Here is a 26,108-nt window from a genome sequence, read left to right on the forward strand (position 1 = left end):
GCTCTGTTCCTGCGCAGCGTCTGGAGGGACCAGGAAAGGAGGCGGGCAAGGCCTGCCGTGAGGCCGGGCCGCCTGATTGTAGTGCCGGGAGAGGAGGCAGGCAGACTTGCCGTGAGGCCGGGCCGCCTGAGTCCCGCACTAGGGTATCTCCCCTAGTGTTCTGTATCGGGGTGAGGCTGAAGGGGCTGACGAGCCCGGACTTCGCTCACCAACCCTGGAAGACGTTCCACGGGAGTCTGAAGTCCCCTTTGGGGCACGGTTTTTCGGGGCCTCCCAGGTATCCGAGGGATACGTGGTGTTGGCAGGGGACGGGGGGGCGCAAACCCTCCCAATCCCCGACTGAGTTCTTGCTTTCGGTTTTGCGCCGAAGCCGCGCAGCGCGATTTGTTGTAACGTCTGTTGTTTGTCTGTTTCTTGTTTGCTGCCTAATTCTTCTTTATCTAGACACCAGAATGGGACAAACCGTCGCTACGCCCCTGAGCCTCACTCTCGACCGCTGGTCGGACGTAAAAGGCCGTGGCAACAAGGAAGGAGTCATCATCAAAAAGAATAAATGGACCACTCTCTGCGAGGCCGAATGGGTTATGATGGGTGTCGGCTGGCCCCGAGAGGGCTCCTTTAACCTCTCTTTGATTTCACAGATTGAAGGGAAGATTTTTGCCCCCAAACCCCACGGGCACCCGGACCAGGTCCCCTACATAGCCATCTGGAGATCCCTGGTAGAAAACCCATTTCCATGGGTCAAGCCCTTCCTCCTAGGTCCCTCTACAACCCCTTTGGCTTCTCCCCCGCCCTCCGCACCGCCTGCGATTTCTTCCTCCTCTTTATACCCTATACTTCCCCGCAAAGAGGCTCTCAAGCCTTCCGTCCTCCCCTCCGACCTAGACTCTCCCCTCATTGACCTCCTAACAGCTGAGCCGCCGCCTTATCGCGCGGCACCGGCCGCGCCAGCCGCGGGACCGGAAACAGGGATGACGGCCATCGGAGGGGCAGCAGCCCCTGAGAAGATGGCAACTGGCGGGGACACAGGGGGGACCCCGGCTCCCTCACCCATCGCCGGTCGCCTTCGGGCCCGCCGGGATGACACCCCCCTGGAATCCAAGGCCTTTCCCCTCAGAGAAGGGCCCGGCCGCCATCTCCAGTACTGGCCATTCTCGGCCTCTGATCTCTATAACTGGAAACAATTTAACCCCCCGTTTTCCAAAGATCCCGTGGCATTAACCAACTTGATTGAGTCTATCCTAGTGACCCATCGGCCAACCTGGGATGACTGCCAACAGCTTTTGCAGACCCTCCTGACTGTGGAGGAGAAGCAGCGGGTGTTCCTGGAAGCACGGAAGCTGGTCCCCGGCGAAGATGGGAGACCTACCCAGCTCCCCAATCTCATTGACATAGCCTTTCCCCTCACGCGCCCGAATTGGGATTATACCACCGATGAAGGTAGGGGACACCTACGTCTCTATCGCCAGTTGCTTTTAGCGGGTCTCCGTGCCGCTGCTAGGCGGCCCACTAATTTGGCCCAGGTAAGAAGCACTATCCAGGGAAGGGAGGAGACGCCTGCCGCATTCTTAGAAAGGCTAAAAGAGGCTTATAGAATGTACACCCCCTATGATCCAGAGGACCCAGGGCAGGCGCCAGGAGTTATCCTGTCATTTATCTACCAGTCGAGCCCAGATATCAGGACTAAGTTACAGAGGTTAGAAGGACTGTCGACACTGAATCTTTCGGATCTGCTGAAGGAGGCAGAGAAAGTATTTAACAAGAGGGAAACCCCGGAGGAAAGGGAGGAGAGGATGTGGCAGAAGCAGGATGAGAGGGACAAGAGACGACACAAGGAGATCAAGACACTGGCCGCCGTAGTGTTGCAGGGTCAGGACAGAGAGGGAGTTAGGATGGGAGAACGAAGGCGACCCCCCTTGGAAAAGGACCAGTGTGCATACTGCAAGGGAAAAGGACATTGGGCTCGGGAATGCCCACAGAGACCACAGGGACCCCGACGACCCAGACCCAAGGCTGTGGACCTCCTTAATCTGGAAGACTAGGGGGGTCCAGGCCAGGAGCCCCCCCCTGAGCCTCGGATAACCCTCAAGATCGGGGGGCAACCCATAACCTTCCTAGTTGATACGGGGGCCCAACATTCGGTCCTGACCCATACTGGGGGCCCCCTCAGTGACCGTTCCGCCTTGGTCCAGGGGGCCACCGGTAGTAGGAGATACCGGTGGACGACTGAAAGAAAAGTCCAGTTGGCGTCGGGGCAAGTAACCCATTCTTTCCTACATATACCCGACTGCCCTCACCCGTTGCTGGGCCGGGACTTACTGACCAAATTAAAAGCACAGATTTACTTTGATGAAAGAGGACCCACGGTCACGGGGCCTGGGGGAACCCCCTTACAAGTCCTTGCCCTAAATCTGGAAGAAGAATACCGCCTTTTCGAGCCTGAGCCCCCTGAAGAACCACCGGGTGAGATGCAGGACTGGCTAGACAGGTTTCCACAGGTATGGGCAGAAACAGGAGGCTTGGGGCTTGCGCACGACCAGCCGCCCCTGGTCATTTCATTGAAGGCCTCCGCAGCCCCAATCTCAATCAGACAGTACCCCATGTCTCGGGAAGCGCAGGAGGGGATTAAACCCCACATCCGGCGGCTAATAGACCAGGGAGTGCTCAAACCCTGCCGATCTCCCTGGAATACTCCCCTCTTACCCGTCAAGAAACCAGGCACGGGGGAATTCAGACCGGTCCAGGACTTAAGGGAGGTCAATAAGCGGGTAGAAGACATACACCCCACAGTACCTAACCCCTACAACCTCCTCAGCACCCTCCCACCGACCCATACTTGGTATACGGTGCTGGATCTAAAAGATGCTTTCTTTTGCTTGAGACTGCATCCTCAGAGCCAGCTACTGTTTGCTTTTGAATGGAGGGACCCAGAAATCGGGCTTTCAGGACAGCTGACCTGGACCCGGCTCCCTCAAGGGTTCAAGAATAGCCCAACACTCTTTGATGAGGCCCTCCATGCAGATCTAGCCGGATTCCGGGTAGAGCACCCAACCTTGACTCTGCTCCAGTACGTAGATGACCTCCTCTTGGCCGCCAGGAGCCGGACCGAATGCTTGGAAGGAACTCAGGCTCTGCTGACCAGGCTTGGGGAGAAGGGCTACAGGGCCTCAGTCAAAAAGGCCCAGATATGCCAAAACAAAGTTATCTATTTGGGCTACACCCTGGAGGGAGGGCGAAGATGGCTGACCGAGGCCAGAAAAGAGGCAATTGTCTCAATCCCCCCTCCCAAGGGCCCTCGGCAAGTCCGAGAATTTTTGGGCACGGCCGGCTACTGCCGCCTCTGGATTCCTGGGTTTGCTGAACTGGCTGCCCCCCTGTATCCTCTCACTAAGCCGGGAATTATGTTCCGATGGGAGGAAGAACATCAACAGGCCTTCCAACAAATTAAGAGAGCATTGCTCGAGTCACCAGCCCTGGGCCTACCAGATCTAACTAAGCCCTTCGAACTATTCGTGGATGAGAACTCAGGTTTTGCCAAAGGGGTATTAGTGCAAAAACTGGGGCCCTGGAGGAGGCCGGTGGCCTATCTATCCAAGAAATTGGACCCGGTAGCCACTGGATGGCCCCCTTGCTTACGCATGGTGGCCGCTATTGCAGTCCTGCTCAAGGATGCGGGTAAACTGACTCTGGGTCAGCCAATGACTGTGCTATCCTCCCATGCGGTGGAAGCCCTAGTCCGGCAGCCCCCAGACAGATGGCTCTCCAACTCCAGAATGACTCATTATCAGGCCTTGCTGCTAGATACCGACCGAGTGACTTTCGGCCCCACAGTCTCCCTCAATCCGGCCACCCTACTACCCCTGCCTGCCTCCTCGGGGGAGCATGATTGCCTCCAGATCCTGGCGGAAGCGCACGGTACCCGTCCAGACCTGACCGATCAACCATTAAAGGACTCAGACTATGTCTGGTTCACGGACGGGAGCAGCTTCCTCGAGGAAGGGACGAGAAGAGCAGGAGCAGCTGTCACCACTGAGTCAGAGGTGGTCTGGGCCTCGCCGTTGCCGGCTGGAACATCGGCCCAGAGAGCGGAGCTGATCGCACTCGCCCAGGCCCTCCGGATGGCAGAAGGTAAGAGACTCACAGTCTATACTGACAGCAGATATGCCTTCGCCACTGCTCATATGCATGGAGAAATCTACAGACGAAGGGGCCTCCTGACTTCAGAAGGTAAAGGAATCAAGAATAAAAAGGAGATTCTGGATCTCCTACAAGCACTATTCCTCCCACGGCAGCTCAGTATAATGCACTGTCCAGGGCATCAAAAGGGGAACACAGCAGTGGCTCGGGGAAACAGGCTGGCTGACCTAACCGCCCGAGCCGCAGCCTCCCAACCACCCAAGGAAGGGCAGCTGATGCTCCTGCAGGGTCACCCGCCGCCTGGCAGAGGCCCTATGCCCTACAGCCCTGAGGACCATGAGCTAGCAAAGAAAATGGGGGCGGAATGGGACTCTGAGAAGCAGGCTTATACAAAAGAAGACAAACTAGTCATGCCTACTTCCCATACCCAATACATGCTCAAGTTTCTTCATGCACTGACCCATCTAGGCAAGGGCAAAATGAAGGCCCTACTGGCCGACGAGACTTCTGGGGCTATACTACTGAACCAGGACCAAATACTCCAGCAAGTGACCTCTAGCTGTCCAGCATGCACCCAAGTGAACCCCGGAATGGCCCACTTAGGCAAGGGAACCCGCCTAAGGGGCCATCGCCCTGGGACTCATTGGGAAATAGATTTCACAGAGGTAAAGCCCGGACTCTATGGCTACCGTTACCTCCTGGTTTTTGTGGACACCTTTTCTGGATGGATGGAAGCATTCCCCACCAAGAAGGAAACAGCCAACGTCGTGGCCAAAAAGCTGTTGGAGGACATTTTTCCCAGATATGGGATGCCCCAGGTAATGGGGTCAGATAATGGGCCTGCCTTCGTCTCCCAGGTAAGTCAGAGGGTGGCCAGATTGCTGGGGATTGATTGGAAGCTTCATTGTGCATACCGGCCCCAGAGCTCAGGACAGGTAGAACGAGCTAATAGAACCATTAAGGAGACTTTGACCAAATTAACGCTTGCAACTGGCTCTAGAGACTGGGTGCTCCTACTCCCTTTAGCCCTTTACCGGGCCCGGAATACCCCCGGACCCTATGGTTTGACTCCCTTTGAAATTATATATGGGGCCCCCCCACCTATTGTGAATTTCCTTCATCCTGACATTTCGTCCTTCGCTACCAGCCCTACCTTAGAGGCACACCTCCAGGCCCTCCAGCTGGTACAGAAGGAAGTTTGGAAACCTCTGGCAGCAGCCTACCGAGAGCAACTGGACCACCCAATAGTCCCTCATCCCTTCCAGATCGGGGACTCCGTCTGGGTTCGGCGACACCAGACCAAGAATTTGGAACCACGGTGGAAGGGACCATACACCGTCCTGCTGACCACACCAACCGCTCTCAAGGTCGACGGGATTGCTGCCTGGGTCCACGCCTCCCACGTGAAGGCTGCTAAGGAGATTGACCCGACCAGCGCCAAGGAGTCCACATGGAAGGTACAGCGCACTCAAAATCCACTGAAGATAAGACTCTCTCGTGCCTGATTCTCCTCCTTACTCTTACCCCTCTCCCAACCCTGGGGTCAGGGTCCCCTCACCAAGTTAAAAGGCTCATTTGGCAAGTTATATCCCAAACCGGGGAGACCATATGGTCAACCACAGCTAACCATGCCCCCCACACCTGGTGGCCCCCCCTAACTCCCGATATTTGCCAGCTGGTAGCGGGCCTGGACGCTTGGGACATTGCTCATTTGAGTCACTCTGACTTCCCGGTTCGCACGGCCCGGTCAATCAGACCTGGGGGAGGACGAGGCCATCTCCCACAGAGGGGACCTGGATGTATCAATGCAGACACCCGTTGTTCCTTGTCCACTTATGACTTTTATGTCTGTCCCCGTGATGGCCGCAACCGGAATGAGGCCCGTAGATGTGGGGGATATGAGGAATTCTTCTGCAAACAATGGGGATGTGAGACCACCGGCGGGGCCTATTGGAAGCCCAGCTCTAGTTGGGACCTGATAACGGTGTCTAAAAATTATTCCAGCCCCAACAAATGTACAGTCAGCACTGAGGGAACTGTCCCCTTACCCATTGTTATCTCTTTCACTGAAAAGGGCAAGGAGGACAGAGGATGGCAGTCCGGGCATACTTGGGGACTCAGGTTTTATATGACAGGGTTTAACAAAGGCCTGACCTTCAAAATTCAGCTCAAGGCAGAAACCACCCCCCTGTCAGTTGGTCCCAACTCGGTCCTCTCAGATCAGAAACCCCCGTCCCAGACAGGACAGGGTAAGCAACTCCCCACTCCCACTACGTCACTCAATATGAATGTTCCCAACATAACTGCAGCCCCAACAACTGCGGCCCCCGCCAGGACCCGCCTAGGAACAGGGGATCGACTCCTTGGTCTACTGCAAGGAGCCTATTCCACCCTAAATGCCACCCAGCCTAACCGAACTCAGGAATGTTGGCTATGTTTACTCTCCCTCCCTCCCTATTATGAAGGGGTAGCAGTACAGGGCCCGCACTCCCAGCTGGACACCCCCCCCCGCGCGATGCCTGAGAGAGACCCAACATAAGCTGACTCTGTCAGAAGTATCTGGACAGGGATTATGCCTGGGGAATCCTCCCCCATCCCATCGTGGCCTCTGTAATACTATTGTGACCTCGGGAACCGGATATTCCATTAGTCCTAATGGAACTTACTGGGCATGCGACACGGGACTCACTCACTGTGCATCCTGGTCATTACTGCAAGGCAATGAGTCCAGCTTTTGTGTATTAATAGAACTGTTTCCCAGGATAACCTATCATGAGCCTGAAGACATTTATGCTCAATTTGAGATGGGACCCGCCCGAACCAAGAGGGAACCTGTGTCCCTGACCTTAGCCCTTATGTTAGGAGGTCTCACTATGGGGGGAGTTGCGGCTGGGATAGGAACAGGAGCAACTGCCCTAGTTGAAACTCAACACATCCAACAGCTCCAAGCCGCCATGAACCAGGATATACAGGCTCTGGAGGAATCTATAAGTGCCTTAGAAAAGTCCTTAACCTCTCTCTCTGAGGTAGTACTCCAGAATCGTAGGGGACTGGACATCCTGTTTCTACAGGAGGGGGGACTATGTGCCGCTCTAAAGGAAGAATGCTGTTTCTATGCTGATCATACAGGTTTGGTCAGAGATAGCATGGCGAAACTCAGAGAGCGGTTGAAGCAGAGACAGAGATATTTTGAGGAACAACAAGGATGGTTCGAGGGATGGTTCCGCAGGTCCCCATGGCTCACCACCCTCATATCGACCATCATGGGCCCTCTGCTGATTCTTGTGCTTATTTTGATGTTTGGCCCTTGCATTTTAAACAGACTCATTCAATTTATTAAGGAGAGAATTTCGGTGGTTCAGACTCTGGTACTAACTCAATAATATCAACGACTCCATCAGTCAGAGACTGAGACACCACCCCTGGCCCCTCACCTTTATGCACCTCAGTAAATGAAAGATTCCATTTAGTTAAAAAGAAAATGGGGGAATGAAAGACCCCCCGGCACCCCTATAGTAATGCTATGTTTGCAAGGCTTATAAGGGAACAAAAGACAGTTCCAGGAAATAGAATGGCCCCACCGCAGCCCAGATAGCCAATAGATAAGCAGGATGTCAGGGGCAGACTGCCTGGCGTCAGTGCGGGAGGGCCAGAGCAGCTGGAATTCTAGATAGGGGTTGAGCCAACACACATATCCGGTTACCCAGGGAAAAACCCACAAACCACCCTGAGCCTGAGTTCACGCCCCATTTGATTTATGCTCATATATTCGCGCCTCACTTTGACAGAGCTTTGTCCAATTAGAACCCTTTGACTATTCGCGCCTCACTTTGAATTGTCCAATCAGAGCTTTGTCCAATTAGAACCCTTTGACTATTCGCGCCTCACTTTGACAGAGCTTTGTCCAATTAGAACCCTTTGACTATTCGCGCCTCACTTTGAATTGTCCAATCAGAGCTTTGTCCAATTAGAACCCTTTGACTATTCGCGCCTCACTTTGACAGAGCTTTGTCCAATTAGAACCCTTTGACTATTCGCGCCTCACTTTGAATTGTCCAATCAGAGCTTTGTCCAATTAGAACCCTTTGACTATTCGCGCCTCACTTTGACAGAGCTTTGTCCAATTAGAACCCTTTGACTATTCGCGCCTCACTTGAATTGTCCAATCAGAGCTTTGTAACCATTCGCGCCTTGTTTAAATTATCCAATCAGAACCCTTTGACTAATGCTTTCCCGCGCTTCTTGCTATAAAAACCCATCTTACCAACCCAGAGGCGCGCAAGTTTTCCGAGAGACTTGGTTGCCCAGGTACCTGTGTTTAAATAAACCTCGTGCTGTTGCATCTGATCCGTGGTCGCTGCGTGCTCCTTGAGCCGGGGGTCTCTCCTGAGGGGAGACCTCTCCGGGGGTCTTTCACCTCCACACCTCAGCTCTTCATAAATTTTTTTGTAGTTACTTTTATGAAGTCGTGGTATCTCTAGGTATTGAAAGCAGAGAATAAAAAATTCAACTTTTGAACAGAACCATAAAGAATTAAATATAATGAGTTTCTCAAATCAAAGGAGTTTTTCTGTTTCTGTCTGTGCTGCCTGCCAAGTCTTTGTTTAAAAAGTTCTTAGAGGAAGAAGACACTCTGACCAGCCCTGTGTGAGTTCATGACGGGATTTCCCATCACCTGTTAACGTCTATGTGTCTTGTAATCACAGACCACGTTTCTCTGACAGCTCCAGGCATTTGTCTGAGACAGGTAACTTTCTGCCTCCCAGAAAGATCCTTATTAGAAAGGAGATCAACCTGCCTTTTCCTAATTGCTCCAAGGTTTCCCTCCATATGTGCATGATTCTGAAGACAAGATACATATCTTCAAGGTTTCCAAACTTCATACACTCTGATAACCCTTTCACTGTAATTGGCACTGTAGGACCCTTTTGTATTCATTGAGCTAATTGTTAACTGTTCATTTAGCCAGATCTGAAGATGGAGTGGACAGGAAGAGCCTACAGTTGCATTTTTGTACTCTATGTACTACAGAAACATGCTGTTTCACTGATGGCTGGGAGTGACAGAGGGAACAGCTTTGCCACCCAGAGAGCACACGGCATGAGGAGCCGAGGTGGTAGCCCTTTCTGAGCCGGCCTCTGGCACACCTGCACAGGTGGTCGGTCTTTCTCCCCACGACTCCTCTTGCTCTCTCATCAGTGGATGTTTGTCACTAGCAATGCTAATATGATGTTAGGGATTGGCTCTGAGGTGGAGCTGGAGACTCTGAGCCCCATGTACAGTGTGACACTGCTTACAGCTGGCCCATGGGTCATTCCCATTTACAAAGGGATCTAAAGTCTTAGAAAGCTTGTTTACCTGAGAAACACTCCAGGCACTTAGTGTGACAGTCTATGGCCATTGGCTGTGTTTTTTTTCTCTCTTTCTCACGTTCTCCTAGATCAGTGGTTTTCAACCTGCAAGTTGTGACTCCTTTGGGGATTGCATATCAGATATCCTGCATACCAGATATTTTTTTTCAAAAAGATTTATTTATTTATTATGTATACAGTGTTCTGTCTGCACATATCCCCACAGGCCAGAAGAGGGCACCAGATCTCATTACAGATGGTTGCAAGCCACCATGTGGTTGCTGGGAATTGAACTCAGGACCTTTGGAAGAGCAAGCAGTGCTCTTAACCTCTGGGCCATCTCTCCAGCCCCCATATCAGATATTTTATATTACAATTCACAACGGTAGCACAATTACATCATGAAGTAGCAATAAAATAATTTTATGGTTGGAGGTTACCATAATATAAGGAACCATATTAACCATCATAGCATAAGAAAGGTTGAGAACCACTGCCCTAGACCTTTTTTAAAAAAGGTATTCCACTTGTTACTTACTTGGAGGAGAGGCTCTGACTGGGTATTTAAGAACTAGAGATGCTTTAGTAGAAAAGAACAAAAGGAAAAAACCCAAACCTCTGGTGCTGAGACATAAGTGACAATCCCAGGTCTGTCAAATACATGTGTGGTTACTCACATACATCATTTTGTACACTTGGGCAGCTCAGAGAACATGTTGACATGTTGTAGTCTGAGAAGATCAAGTTTTTAGTCAGGTTGAAATACAAGCACTTAGGAGGTTGATGCAGTAGGATAGTGAGTCCTGGGCCAGCCTGGGCTACATAGTGAGATACTGTCTTGTTTTCTTAAATATTTATTTTATTTTTATTTGGTGTTTATGGATGTTTTGCCTGCATATACGTCTGTGCACTCCATGTGTGCAGTTCCCACAGAGGCCAGAAGAGGGCGTCAGATCCCTTGGAACTGGTGTTAAAGTTGGTTGTTAACTGCCCTGTGGTGCTGAGATTTTGAACATTGTTTTCTGGAAGAGTAGCCAGTATCTTAAATTGCTGAGCTATTTCCGCACTTCTTAAGACATTGTGCCTTAAATTTCAAAATGGTCTTGAGAGTTGCCTCAGCAGTTAAGGGTACTTACTGTTCCTATAGAGGACCAGAGGATCCCATTTGGTTGCAGAACTCCCAAGATGGCTCACAATGCCCTGTAACTCCAGTTCAGGTGGGTTCAACACTCTCTCTGGTCTTCTCTGGTTTCTGCACACACTTCTCAGGCATACACACACATACACATTAAAATTTTTTTAAATTATAGAAACCCCAAACCAACCAAACAAAGAGGATGATGTTTATAAGTGTTTCCTCAGGAGGGATGGCCAGTCAACATCATCTTCAACTCAGCAGTATACTTAGATCTATTTTTAAAATTGCCAGGTGTGATGATGCACACCTTTAATCCCAACACCCAGAGGTGGAGGCTGGTGGATCTGAGTTGAAGGCCAGCTTAGTATACTTGGTGAGTTCTAAGCCATCCAGGGTGTGGTGGTTTGAATGATAATGACCTTCATAGGCTCATATATTTAAATACTTGGTCCCCGTTGGTGGAACTTTGGGGAAAGGTTAGGGGTGTGGCCTTGTTGGAAAGGTGTGTCACTGGGCCATTCCCAGTGTCCTCTCTGCCTCCTGTTGCAGTCTGAGAGCTCAGCTTTCAGCTGCTTGTGCTGCCACGCCTTTGCTCCACCATCATGGATGCTGACCCTCCGAAACCATAAGCTCATTTAGACTCTTCCCATTATAAGTTGCCTTGGTTATGGTGTCTAATCAAAGCAGTAGAAAGGTCACCAGCGCACAGGCTACCACTGAGACTTTGTATTGAGGGAAAAAATTCTTTAAAATAGGAATTAGATTTTAGAGTTCCTCTTGTATGTAGCACATTCTTCTTTCTCTTTTAATGACTTTATTTTTTATTTTACGTGCATTGGTGTTTTGCCTGCATGTGTGTCTGTGTGAGGATGTCAGGTCCCCTGGAACTGGAGTTACAGACAATTGTGAGCTGCCATGTGGTGCTGGAAATTGAATCTGGGTCCTCTGGACGAGCAGTCAGTGCTCTTAATTACTGAGCCATCTCCCCAGCCCCAATGCAGCACATTCTTAACTCTTTCCCAAATCAACAATTGTTCTAATCAGTGAGATAAATTACATTTACTGTGATTACAGACTTATTTCTGTTATTCTGCATGTCTGTTTACATACTTGGTCTGAAGAGCTACTGTGTTTACTGTTTATATGCTTTCTTGTGCGCAAAGGTGCTGAGGCCTTTGCTAAGTACCTGCTTTTCCACCAACACACACCACAGGCATACTCAATGTGCTTTGCATGGTTATTGTTTTTGCAGCGAGGACTAGCTTCAAACTCAGGGCAATCTTCCTGTTTCAGTCTCTGGAATGCTAAGAATACAGGCTGGAGACAACATGCCTGGCTGTTACATATGTTTGTCTTCTCATTTATCAGTTTTTTTTAAAAGATTTGTTTTTCACAATGAATTAAAATTTATATTTTAATGAGTTCTTTGAAAGTTTCATACAATCCGTTTTGATTGTATTCACCCTCCCCTTCCCAGATCTACCTCATGCTCCCAATCGAGCTGTCTTAGTTTTTACTGCTGTGATAAACATGTGATAAACCCCTGACCAAAGCAACTTATAAGAGAAAGAATTTATTGGGAGCTTGCAGTTGCAGAGGGGTGATGATAATGATAGTGGGGAGCATGGCAGCAGACAGGCAGGCATGGTGCTGGGTGCCAGCTGAGAGCTCACATCTCCATCCACAAACTGGAAGCAGAGAGTGCTAACAAAATGATGTGAGTCTTTTGAAACCTCAAAGCCCACCCCTAATGACATATTTTCCTCAGCAAGGGTGCATTACCCAGTCCTCCCCAAACAGCCACCAACTTGGGACCAAGCATTAAAATGATCAAGACTTGTAGGGGACATCCCATTCAAACATTATACCACCTAATTTTGTGTCATAAAAAAGGCCTTTCCAGACCAATTTATGTTACCCAAATGTTCTTGGATGTGTGGTTGTCCCCTGGAGTGAGGTGAACTCATTTCTTAGAGAAAATAGTCTCTCCCTTTCCCAGAAGCTAACAATAGCTCCAAGGCTGGTGGTGGGACTGTATGCCCAACACTCCCCTCTCTAAGCTGGGGTTTGGTCTGGCTGGGGTGTGCACAGGTTTTATGCAGCTGTTCCAATTGCTCTGCGTTCCGGGTCCATAACGTGTTTCCTTGTCGTTGTCGTCCAGTGCCTCTGCTCACACTCATTCTGTCCTCTATTCTGCAGTGATTACTGAGCCTTGGGAGGGAGGCGAAGAATATAGATTACCTTTAGGGCTGAGCATTCTTCAGTATCTTGTTCTCTGAAATATGGCCAGTGTGGGTCTGTGTTAATCGCCGTTGACTGGAAACTGGAGTTTCTTCTGATGAGGGTGGAGAGATGCGTTGATCTACGGGTGTAATAATAAGTCATTAAGAGTTGGTTTAATACTTTTAAATATTAAAAACAAAGTTTAATTATTGCATATGTGTATGTATGTGCATGTTTGCCCATGGAGGCACTAAAAAGGCTTTGGATCCCTAGGAGGTGGAGGTACAGGGAACTGTGGATTACCACACATGGCTGCTGGGAACTGAACTGAGGTCCACTGGGAAAGCAGGAAATACCCAACTGAGACATCTCTTCAGTCCCTACTTCCTCATTTCTTGACTTTCAAAATTTGATTAGATTGAATTCTTCTTTTTAAATTATATATATTCTTTGCTAATTCCAGACATAAATATAATGTGTTTAGATCATATTCATCCCTTCTCCTCCTCTCCAACTCATCACAGACCACCATTCCCCAGCCACATTTTCCACCCAACTTTTTAAACAAGATTTGTTTTTATTATTTGAAAAAAAATATGTGTGGTCAGGCAGTGGTGGCACATGCCTTTAATTCTAGGCAGATTTCTGAGTTCAAGGCCATCCTGGTCTACAGAGCAAGTTCCGGGCCAGTGAGGGCTACACAGAGAAACCCTGTCTAGAAAACAACAACAACAACAACAACAACAACAACAACAACTATGCATGTTTTTCTCTGTGTGGGTGTGTGCATGTGAGTTCGGGTACCCACAAAGGCCAGAGGGCCAGATGTCCTCAAAACTGAAGTTACAAGTGATTGTGACTCACCAGACAAGACGCTGGCGCCCAAACTTGGGTTGTCTAGAGCACATGCTGTCAACAATTGCACCGTCTCTTCAGCCCCACGGAATTCTTCATGGGGCTGAGAATTTCATATTCTATTGATAGATTTTCAGCAGTTATTTAAACTTATTTATCAGTGTATCTATTCCTTAATCATTGTGTCTTGTTTTTTCTTTCTCCCTTTCATCATAGTAGTTCTTTCAGATTCTTTCCACGTTTCCATCTGTGATGATTTGTGTTATGGTTTCTATGTTCTTACTGGTTTTTACTCTTGAGGACAGTTGAATTAGAATTCTGAGTACTAATGAGGAATCCATACATTCTTTTTAGGTAAAATGTCAATTTTTTCTTATTGTTTGTGGTATTTGGTCTTTAATACTTTTCTGTTTTGCTCTCAACTGTCTTGACTATAAATTCATTTATATATTTGTATTTTAATATACTGCGTATACTGTATTAAATGTTTGACATTAAATATCATTATCTTCCATGTCAACTAATCTGCATCTGTCACATCACTGACTCCATTTACATACGGTGGGAATTTACATTGAGACTGTCGACCCCCTTTTTATTGAATACCGTCGTGGGTATACACATGCTGCACACCTTCTCAGTACAGTGCTGACATCTTCAGTCCTTGACAGCTGACACTGTCTCAGAGACACCTGTGTGCATCTCTTGACCTCACATTCAGTTCCTCAGTCAAGGCACTGACACTGTGGGCATCAACAAATGCTACAAACCAGGGGTCTTTCTTCATTTCTGACAAGCCTCTCTCCTCCATCCCTTCAATTATTTTCCCATGGTACTTGTTACCTCCTGCTGACATCCCAATGCTCTCCTTCTCTAGGTTTAGCCTTGCCCAGCTCCAGATTCACTCCTGACTTGGACCAATTGTCTGTGGCTAGCATTGTGTCCACCGATGATCTTTTGAGTGTATGTAATCTCCAACTCTGCAGAGCAGCACAGACACGCATGGGGACAGGGCCCAGGATCTTACCACACTAGGCCACTGCTCACAACTTGAGGGGCATCCCAGAATGCACAGAGCTCAGAGAACAGGGATGGGTATAAAGCAACATATTGATACTTTACACAGGTTACTATGAAATTTGGATGGAGGCCAGGCATTTATCTGTTCTTAAAGATGTCCCACAATTCCTCTGAAACTCTGTTTCATTGGTCAAAAAACGGTGACACATGTGCCTACTTCATGTCTGGAAGATGTCTGGTGACACAGGTTTTGTTATGTGCTCAGTGAATGGTGCCATTCCCAGACAGTTGTTGCCTTGACAACGCTCGGAGACCTCACAGCTCAGGGGGCCTTGGGCTCCCTGGTTCAGATGAGCAGGGCTCTTGAAACATTGAAGGGAGTAGGAGGAAATTGTCTTGATGAAGCCTGAGCTCGGGTTCAGGCTTTTAAAATTTGACAAACATGGCCTGCAAAGAGGGAAATATTAGTGTGTACATCTTGAGGGAACAACTCCCAAGCTGTTGAGTAAGGTTACAAATGATGGAGGCTGACATAAGGAGACCTGCAAATGCAGGTGGAGACTTAACTGCTAGGGAATTTCAAAAATCAATTAGAGTGTGTTGTGTGTGTGTGTGTGTGTGTGTGTTGTTGTGTTGTATTTATGGAGTGGTATGTGGTGTGTGTGTGTGTGTGTGTGTGTGTGTGTGTGTGTTAAGTGTGTATGGGTGTGTTGGGTGTCTTTCTCTATCTGAGACAGTCTCTCACTGAACCAGCAGCTTGTATTTTTGGCTAGATTAGCCAAAATCTGGGATCTGCCTTTCTCTGTCCCCTACTGCACAGGCCATAGGAACAAGCAATCATCCCCAGTTTGGTAACGGAATTCAAATCTGGTTAATGATTTTGTGATTGCCCTATTGCAGAATTTCACAGATCTTGAATATTAATGGTTCACTCAGTCATCTTATTTAAAATTTCCCCATAAATCCTAACTATTTTTCATAGATAATTTTGTGGAAGGCAAGGTGTTCTGTGTGTGTGTCCATATGGATGCATGCAAATCCCATGTCAGATATACTGTGTTGCTGAGGTAGGAGCTTAGAAATGCAAATGAAACTATTTATTTAGTATCTTACTCTTAAAATAATTCCACAAATGCCCACGAGCAAATAGAGAAAGCTGGGTGCAAAGAAAGAGCCTCTTGGATGAGGTGCCTCTAGTCTTCAGCGTTCACTCATCCATGAGTCAGGGACTGAATTGTGTTTGAGATTAATAAACAGGAAGCCCTCCCAGCAGCAACTCAGAATGTGGCAGCATCAGATGGAACAATAGCTGAGGCTTGGGATGCTCCCAGTCTACTACGACTGGTGCCCTGTAAGAAGAGAAGATGGAGACACAGACATGGGGAGTTTTGTAGACACAGAGGAGAAGTCTGGGCTCAGGCTGCTGTAAGGATGCTACAGCTTCAGCAACCAACATTTTGTTTATCACAATTCTAAGAAGCGGAGAAGCTGAGAAACCAGCAAACACTGGTTTTTGGGAAGTGCCTTCTTATTATGTGGCACATGCATCCACGTGTGTGTGTGTGTGTGTGTGTGTGTGTGTGTGTGTGTGTGTGTGTGTGTGTATGTGAGAGAGAGAGAGAGAGAGAGAGAGAGAGAGAGAGAGAGAGAGAGAGAGAGAGGGAGACAGAGACAGAGATGAAGAGAGAGAGAGAGAGAGAATCTGAGTGCAGTTTAGTTTGCCTCTTCCTGTTTTCTGGTCTCTAATCCGGTCACGGGAGTCCCGCCCTCACTTGGTCATCTAAACTGAGTAACCTCCCAAACATTACCACACCAGAGCTTAGGTCTTCAGCAAATGCATTTGAAGGGCTACAAACATTTAGACTACGGTTGTTGAGAGACATCTGCAAGCCAGGAAAGAAGCCCCTGAAAGAAAGCATGACCTTGGGCTCCTGTCCACAACTCTGAGAAACGTTATTACTGTTGTTCAAGCCACATTACCTCAGACCTGATTGTAACTGAAGGGTTTGACCTCTCTGAATTCTTATTTCCATTGATTTATTTATTTGTTTGTTTATTTATTTATCGAAATGGTTGATCTGTGTAGCTCAGGCTGTACTCTCTTTGTAGACCAGGCTGGCCTCAAACTCACAGAGATCTGCCTGCCTCTGCCTCCCAAGTGCTGGGATTAAAGGTGTGTGCCACCACCACCTAGCTGAATTTTATTTAAAAAAATCTATGATGTAAAACTGGGTAGTAATTTGAAATTAATGAAGTAACATTTGAATTAGCAAAGAAGATGGCAAAAGTTGAGTAGTACTAATTCATGGTAGCTCATAAATTTTATTTTTCAAAAGACTGAGAGAAAATTCAGGTAAGCCTGATTTAAAGAAACAGACAACTAAAAACTGCATTATAATTTGCTAAACTAATGAGTGGGTAATGTTTATAAGGAAAATTTTCAGTAGGATACTCTCACTTAGAAATGGCTCCAAGGGAATTTTGAATATAATGTGACCTTTCCCCTAACAAATTCAATTTGCATCAACTTTGCAAAAATATAGTTATTGCATAAATTAGGCTGCACTGTACATGCTAAATACTTAAGGTTTGATTTAACAAGCCATTTCTGGGTGCAGGAGGCAGCCAGCCCTGTAGCTCCCTCCTAATGCATGCATAAACTGTGTTGGTAATCAGGGCTGTGCAGGGAGTTCACTTTGCACCTCCTAGGGTGCCAATTTTCAGAAACTGTGAGAACCCAATAGAAAAGTCTCACCTAAGATTCATCTGTGACCTAAATGGCAGGGGAAGCCATTATCATTCATTTCCATGCACGGTTGGCCCAGGTTGTCAGCTGAGCACCTCTGGACTCTAGGGAAGGATTTTTGCTGGCTTTGAGAGTCCTGAGAATTGAAATGGTCAACCAAGGTCATTATCCTTATTAGAAAACACTCGCTAATTAAAACAAAAGGATGTACGTGGTCCTACGCAATAGCCTGGACTCTGAGTCATGTGGTAGGGCTGATGATCAAGGACCACGAACCAAACAAACATCTACAATAAGAAACAAATCAAATAAATCGGGTGTGGCCACACATGCTTGGAACAAATTTTTAGTTTGGGGATGCTGAGACAGGTGGATTTCTATGAGTTTAAGGTCAGTCAGAAATTCATGTGATCTTATCCTCAAACAAAACAGAACCCATCAAGTGAATGATAAGGTTCATGGAACTGCATGAAAAAAGGGCTTTTAGAGATAACCAAAATCAGTTTGAGACTGAGGAAGGTAATGGAGGAGGTGGACTATGAGCCAGGACCTGGAAGTGAAAAATATAAAGAAAAGGACATGTAGAGGCAAAAGCAGGTTGAAGCAAGGGTGTATATGTACATGTGTGTGCATACCTGTATGTGCTTGGACACATGTGTGCATGTGAGACATTTGTCTGGGATGGGAGAGCTACAAGGACAGAACACAGAACATGGGTGCTATCCATGGAGCACCCAGAGGCACCTGGCTCATTGGAGAGACATGCAGGCCCATTTACTGCAAGATTTAAAAAGTTGTGTTTGAATTTTCCTAACCACCAAGGTGAGTACTGTGGTACCATCTTGGCAGTAAAGGAACTATGGCTTAGAGAAGCCGTGGTTACACATAACTGTTGCTAGAGACTTGTTTGTGTTGTCCCTCCAACTCTGCCAATGGAATTGGACCTTGGTTCAGAGGGTGGAGTCCACTTTCAGCTGGCTGGAAAGTTTTCTGGCAGACTCAGAGAAGACAGGCACAGAGAGGAAGAAGGAGGGGCTTGGAAAAGATAGGAGGGCTTTTCGATCCGGGAAAGGTGGAGAGTAGGGTCAGCTGATCTTTCCTCCACTGTTCTTTGGATTTATCAGGTTTTCATATCAATTTCTGACTTCTGAGTTTTTATTTAATACTAGAACAATTAAGATAAACACACTACATAAGAGGTGTCCAAGCTTCCTAGTCTTCCTGAGTTGTCTGGAATCCTGGACAATCTATGGTTTCACATAGGTGTCATTCACCAAGAGAGCCCTATTGCTCCAAGTGTAGGGCTCACTGTGATGCATGGGTTTCCCCACAGAATGGGACAGAAGTTCATCTGAGCTGAAATGGCATCTTGCTCAGCATCTCTTCCCTCTCTGCAATTTGTCTTGCTTCATTCATACTAGCTTATGAATGTCAATGCCCTGGGAATGCTCTCTCAGTGAGCCATTCAACAACAACAACCACCCATCTCTATCATCTAAGGTACTACCATCTCCAGACATGTCCCTAAGCTGTGGTTATTGCTCACAGGGCATCTGTCAGTAGAGACTGGTGATCAGAACATCGTGCATAGGGACCAAGGGTGACAGTAGTGGTGATCTCACTATTAGTCAGCAGGTGAGCCAAGCACCCAGATGTTCCCGCCCAAATTTGGCTCTCTAGTTGTTGTGTTCTCTGATGAGGAGAACGGGAAAGAGCGTATTTCTGCCTGTGACCACACACAGGTTGTAGGTGACACCACTGGGGTAGAATGCTGTGCTTGGCTTCACAGCTCCACAGTCCAGTTGCACTTACTAGAACGTGGAACTGAACAAAGAGGCAGCTTGCTAGGCTGTTTGCTGCATCATTACGGTTCTGCTCAGGCTGTGGGCTAACCACATTAACAGTGGATAGCTGATAAGATGAAGGACCACCCTGCCTCTGTCTTAGGCTTGAAAGCCATCTTATAGTAAAAACAAACCGGATTTATTCCTGTTTATGATTAAATCTGTTTCTCAAGGATTGGGCTATGACCCACTTGTAACCTTAACTACAAATGCCTGCCTGTTACAGGAATGGCAACCATATTTTTTTTTTCTTTTTCGAGACAGGGTTTCTCTGCGTAGCTTTGGAGCCTGTCCTGGAACTCACTCTGTAGCCCCAGGCTGGCCTCGAACTCACACAGATCTGCCTGGCTCTGCCTCTCGAGTGCTGGGATTAAAGGCATGCGCCACCACCACCTGGCTGGCAACCATATTTTTGTTTGAGAAGTTATTTATAACTATCTTGCAATCTTATCTTTGTTTTGAAAGGTTTTTATGACTACTTGTCCTTATGACTTCCTTGTTATGAGCACCTTGCAATCATGTCTTTGTTTCAGGAGTCTTTATGATTAACTTACTATACTTATATTTTGTTCCTGTAACCCTGCTTATTTGCCTAACAAATCCCCCATTGGGAAGTTCCCTACCCCTGAGTTATAAAAACCTTGTCTTCCTCATTTCCAATGTTGTCCTCTCGAACCCCACCTTAGTGGGAAGCAGCCTGAGACCATGAATAAAAATGCTTGCTTTTATTAATTGCTTGCTTTAACTAATTTGGCCATGATGATTTGGGTTGATGGTGTTTCTCCTTGAATCTTTGGGATTAACAAGACCCTTCTGAAGAATTCCTATGCATAAGAGAATGTCAGGGTGGGCTGGGTAGTCTTGTAGTATGGAGGAGATGCAGTGACCATGTGATCAAACAAATGGAGAACTATAGAGAATTAATCAGATTTCATAACACTTATGAACTGTAAAATCTGAGCAAGCCAGGATGCCTGGTCACCATAGCAACAGGAGGCGACAAGGAGCTATAGTAGGCTCTTGAGCAGGGGAACAGGACCATACTATTATTGGTGCAGTTTAGATAAAACCTTTGAGGCTAGATGCTCAGTAGAGAGGAGGTTGTTCCAGAGACACCATTGGTCTGTTTGTCCATTTGCCTATCTCTCAGGCTCACCACTAGAACTGGCATCCTTCTTTGACCTCACCATCTTGTCAAAGGCCATCAGCTCATCTTAGGGTATCTGTCCTCTGGCCAGGTGCTCAACACCCTTGCTTAAGACTTGCTCAAGGGGGATCCTGCACTGACATCAAAGTCTCTTTACTTTAGGACTCTGCACCCTGAAGTATCTATACCCATGTTGGGGTGCCCTGATCCTGGATCTGGTGGTGTTCCCTATGAGAATTCTAGATAGATGAGGTGATAGGGATGCACAACTGTTACTACGGAAGACTTCCTGCTCAGGTAGATTTTCCCTGCTGGTTATCTAATGTGGAGAAGGGAATGGAAAAGAGCTAGTGTTTGGGTCTTTTGTGTTCCTCAGGGTTCATGCTGCTCTGGGTTAAGGAGCCAGGCTCCTTATTCTCATAATGGCTCTTCGGGTCTCCTCTGCTTGAGTTTTAAACATCCTCTGAGTCTGCAGAGTCTTTGCAGAATTTTACCTTTGAAGACACAAGATTAAGGTTGGTTGTACTAGTGGATTTCAGGGAGGAAAAGGATAGGTGGAGAGCAGTAGAGTGGGGAGGAGCAGGGGAAGAGAGAGGAGAGAGTCTATTCAAGCGGTGTTGTGTCAAATCTCCAAGTCTGGAGAGAGAAAAATCTAAACAAATGTGTAGCCATGTCTTTGAGAACTAAAATACAAGCTCTTTGGGTCAGGAAAGGAGTCTCTGCTCCCATCCTCTGGATCTCCTTGAGTGGAGAAGTAATGCAGAAATGGCCATTGAGAGGTGTGTTTCCTGCCCTGTGTGCATGTGACATTGGCTTCTGAATGCAGGTTGATTGCCCAGTCTTAAACACTGGAATTTCTAAAATGTGAATGTAAAATTTCTGTAATGTCATTGCAACGAAAAGCACCCAGAACTATGCAGACCTAGGTTCCAGTCCCAGGTGTCATGGAACAGTTGTATGGCTTTAGATATGTCCCTGGAGTCTAGACTCTATATCTTTCCTGGATGCTGTCCTGGGGAGACCACACCTCTGATGATTCCTTTGGTCTGAGAACCAGCATCCAGAGCTGAACACCTGGCCTCAGGGCACCGGGGCAGTAGCTCACTGGGATGTGCCCCAAGGCAAGTCTGCTTCCTCTGTCTGGCCTCCTCAGCCACATTCTCTCAAGCCTTGTTGGTCCATGAGCATGCTTCCCCTGCAGATTCCCAGTGTCTTCTTGGCTTCCAGAGTCTAGCATGCTGACGCTGGGAATATGGCCAGCACAAAGAATATTCTTTTTGCTTCAGTGTTTACCCTGAGACAACCGAGTCCCTCCTCCATTCCTTCCCTCCCGTTCTCTATGCCACCCTCATTGTCTCCTTTTTCTGCTCTTTACCTTTTTTTTTTGTTTGTTTTTTTCACTTGTTCAATCATGTTCTAATTTTATTTATTTAATGACTTGTGCTTTGTGATTTTTAGAGAGAAGATTCTCTTGTAACCCAAGCTGGCCTGAAACTCACGTTGCAGTTGTGATGGCCTCAGCTGTCTTACCTGTGCTATCTGAGTGCTTATGTGACAGGGCTCTAGCACCCCTAGCTGCCTTCCTGGTCAAATAAGAGTGTAGCGACACCTTGTTACTACTTTTAAACTTTGAGGCCACCAGATCCCTTGGAACTGCAATTACAGATGGTCATGAGCCACCATGTGGGTGCTGGGAAGTGAACCCAGGTCCTCAGCAAGAACAGCCAGTGCTCTTAACTGCTGAGCCATCTCTCCAGTACAATATCTTTTATTTTTACAGATAAACACTTCTAAGGCTGTTCTCTCATTGGTACTGGGCATGCACCTGGGATTAAATGCCATTGCTTACAGGTCTGAAGCTGTCAAAAAATGTAATGAAAACTAAAGGCCGCCTTCTGTACAGGCCTCAGCCTGAGGCCCAGCACAGAAAGGTGCTTGACCAGTACATTCAATGGTCACACTCTTCTCTCTGTAGAACTGTCAGCAGAGACAAGATAATTTTATTACAATGTCTATCTTTAAAAATTCAAAAGCTAGTAGATAGTGTTAAAAGTTTGGAACATATTGACTCCTTAGCTTCATGGCCAGTTCTATTGGGAGGCACCCTTGTAGCAAGTTTATAGGATGACAGGGTTTTTAGAATGTGCCAGCAGCTGAAGACCAGGGCTGAGATGTTAAGACAGGTCTGCAGACATGGAAGCCATTGGTATCTAGACATGTATACCCTACTCTACAGAATGCTAACCATGGCAGGCTTAGCTATGGGCCCCTTTACTCCAATCTGAGCTGAATCCTGCCTTAACATGGCTCTGGGTCCAGTGGTGTGACCATTCCTAGGGACCCCATCTGGTCTCTTACAGTCTGGTTGCTGGTCTAACCTCTGTTTTTCAGGAAGTTTCTCTAGTGTTGGTTTCCATAAAGCCTATGGGGGTCAGCAAGGTCATGCTCACATCTGGGTCATCACATTTGCATCACCAATTTCTATAAATGCCTTTTTCGTTTAAAACTCGAGTTATGGGCCCCAGCTTGTGCTCATTCACTGAACTTCACTGACTGTGGTAGAGGGGTGACTGTGGGTGACATGGGTCGGGACAGCAGCACATTCTAGGCTGCTTTCTTCCCTGGGGAAGGGCCATGACAGATTGAAACTTTGTCCTTTTGAGTCACTATGAGAAGCAGTTTCTAGAGTGGCCCCTCCTCTCTTCCCCACCTTGGTCTTCTTGAGGCCATAATGTCCCCAACCCCCTACACTGCCATTTCCAGATGCATTTTCTGGAACCAGATGTGACAGCTCTCCAGTTGCCTTGAACTCAGTCTCATGATTCTCCAATGCTGTATACTTGCCTAGGATATCTCCTTCACGGAGACATCATTCTCAGCCATTTTTGCCAATCTAAATGTTACCTTGGCAAAACCTCATGGGGTTATGCACTTGCTCCCCTATTTTCTGCATCCTGTACCTCATGGTAAGCTGTAGTCATCTGTTAACACATCTGCCTCCTCCCAGAAGACCACAGGGCTCGGGGAGGCACTGATCTCCAGGCTTAGCATGTAGTAGGTTTGCAGTATTGGTTAGAGAACACTAGAGCTCTTAGAAGAAAGCTTTCCCTCCTGTGAAATGAAACAGCCTCTGGGCTACTGAGATTTTTGTGATTTGGCTCAAAATAATAAAGTTGCAGAGGAAACCTAGCCCGACCTGTTGGAATGTACAGGGAAAGATTTCATTGCTCATTCGGCTCTCAGTGCCATATGGCTTTCTCTTCACAGGCTGCTCTGTTGAGAATTACTTTTGCAGGTAATTTCCTAATGATTGCCTTGGGATAAACAAATTTATCAGACTTGTTTGGCTAATGTATTCAAGGAGGATCACAGGGGAAAAGTTTAATCATCGAAGAAGCCAGCCGGTGTCTGTCATTAGGGGAAGGGTCCAGAGCTGACGGGTGCTGAGCTGCGGTTGCTATGACTGCACATACTTTCTGATCCCTTTGTGAGGTCAACTGCAGCTCCCAAGCTGATTGGCTAAAATAAGATTATCCTGCTGGCCAACCATGGGGAGTTAATTTCATCAGAAAGAGAAGGATGGTGGGAAACCTGCCATGATGCTACAGAGGAATTTTCCTCAGCAGTCCACAGAGCCCAAGTTTGCTTTTTATTAAATTGATATGTTCTGTCTAATGAAACAATGTAAGGAGACAGACAGTGGCATTAGTCTATTTTGTATAGCCATGGGAACTTTAGTCTGGTTTTGTCAGAAAAGTGACTCTCAGAGTTAACCTTTATTTTCCTGTAATGCATCCACATAGCTTAACACTATCGTCACATGCATTTATATAATTGGAGATGGGTGACTGTGGAAGGTACAAAGGAGCTGGCACAATGGCAGGTATCTGCTTGCAAGGCTTCAGCCCAAGGGGAATAATGGGCATGGAAACCTTACACAGAACTACTCGCTTGTGGACTGGACACGTCCTTGGGGTGGAATGAGGAGTCCCATGTTGCACAGGAGTCTGTCTCTCTAGTTGTCTTCTCCATCCGCTTCTCTCCCTTGGCATAGTCTTTGTTCTAGGAATTAATCACATAGTTTTCATTCTGCACAGGGAAGACACAGAGTGACCTTGGCCTGAAACGAAAACAAGGACAGTGTCAATCTGCTTGCTTCAGTGGCTGCTGAAGCTAGGTAGCTGAATATAAAGTATCACCAACGTGGATGCCTAAACATGAGGGGATCAGGGATGATATAAGTGTTGCAGCTCCAATGGAAAGGGATCCTGGCAGTCAGGAGCCAAGGGTTACCACAAAGTCACTGTGAGTGTAGCAGCTTGCAGCCCAGCTCCAGGGAAAGGTTTCCTCAGTGCAAGTGTAACAGCTCCGCTGGGGCAGGGGAGGGTTCCCCAGTGAAGATGCTACAGTTCTGCTCTGCTCAGAAGAAAGGTTACCGCTCTGCTCAGGTCCCCAGAGTGCAACAACTCTGCTCCGCTAGGGCAAAGTTTCCCCAGCAAAAGTGTTACAGTTGGGCTCTGCTCTTGCACTGGTGAAAATTGTTACAGCTGGGTTCCATTCCAGTGAAAATGTCACACTGCACAATAAACTTCACTCAAGAGGTTTATTGGGAAGGAAGAATCCAGGAGGGTGGCTGTCTCTAGTTCAAGAAACATCAGCAAACTGAACGGGGTACAGAGCTTATATAGGGTTTCTTTGGGCAGGGGAGGGGAGCTTTCCAGGGTGGCTTGAGACTGGCTGATTTTTGTGGCAAGCTCAGGTGATTGACCGGATTTTGTGCTTTAGGGGTTGATGGGATTCTGCAGCCTGACTTGGGGTAAGCTCAGGGATTGGTGGGATTTCAAGCCTTGGTCCTGGGGTCAAGTCAGGGTCAAGGGTGTTTTTTTTCCCTTGGCTCTTTTCACTCCTCAGACAACACCAACAGACACACAAAGGTGTGTGGGGGAAAGCTCAGGAGGCCTGAACTCTGCCCAAAGAACTTAAGAGAAACCAAGGAATGCTGATAGGGGAAAACCAGTCTTTCCCAGGAAAGAGCACAACTATTGCTTATCCGTACCAAACAGTCAGCCCTGAAAACATATACAAGTACCATTATCCAGACTTCAGAGGTTGTATTTATGTACTTAAAATATGTACACACACACACACACACACACACACACACACACACACACACACCATTTCCATGGAATTAAATTTGGTAAAGCAAAATCTGCCCTGACCCCCATTTGAGGAGGGGAAGGGGAAAGGAACAGCATTATGGATGAAAGAGACAGCGTCATGAAGATGGACCTATTTTTAGGTCTGAGCTGATGCTATCCAGTGTGGAGGAAGAAGCAGAAGAAAGAGGCAGAAGGGAGTTTGGTGTTAACTGCATGGGATTGCAGGGCAGATGGAAGCCCTGGGTGGAGCGCACTTCAGTGGGAGAACTAAAGTGCTGTTAGCAAGACAGGGCTCAGAGATCACTAAGAAATGCTCTCTGGCCCAGGCTGCACACACAGCCTCCTGCCACAGCTGTAGAAAGCTATGCTGCTAGGGAGAAACTAAGGACCCTTGGAGAAGACAGATGCAAGATTAACGGCAGCATCTGAGGATTACTAGCCACACAGAGCGGGACACACTGTTGGCTATGCACAAGGCTTCACAA

The 26,108-nt window shown here is 47.4% G+C and overlaps 1 protein-coding gene across 1 annotated transcript in view; it reads left to right on the forward strand.

The window, feature by feature from the left end:
* Positions 1-452: 452 nt before the first annotated feature.
* LOC118585556 overlaps positions 453-26,108 on the forward strand; it is a 92,365-nt gene continuing 66,709 nt past the window's right edge. Inside the window, exons 1-5 of the mRNA XM_036190243.1 lie at positions 453-591; positions 886-1,103; positions 2,190-4,128; positions 4,792-5,624; positions 5,813-6,016. Of these exons, the coding sequence (XP_036046136.1) occupies positions 453-591; positions 886-1,103; positions 2,190-4,128; positions 4,792-5,624; positions 5,813-6,016 (3,333 nt within the window). The remainder of the gene's footprint in view (positions 592-885; positions 1,104-2,189; positions 4,129-4,791; positions 5,625-5,812; positions 6,017-26,108) is intronic.

Source organism: Onychomys torridus, chromosome 6 (assembly GCF_903995425.1).
Source record: "Onychomys torridus chromosome 6, mOncTor1.1, whole genome shotgun sequence".
NCBI classification, from domain to species: Eukaryota; Metazoa; Chordata; class Mammalia; order Rodentia; family Cricetidae; genus Onychomys; species Onychomys torridus.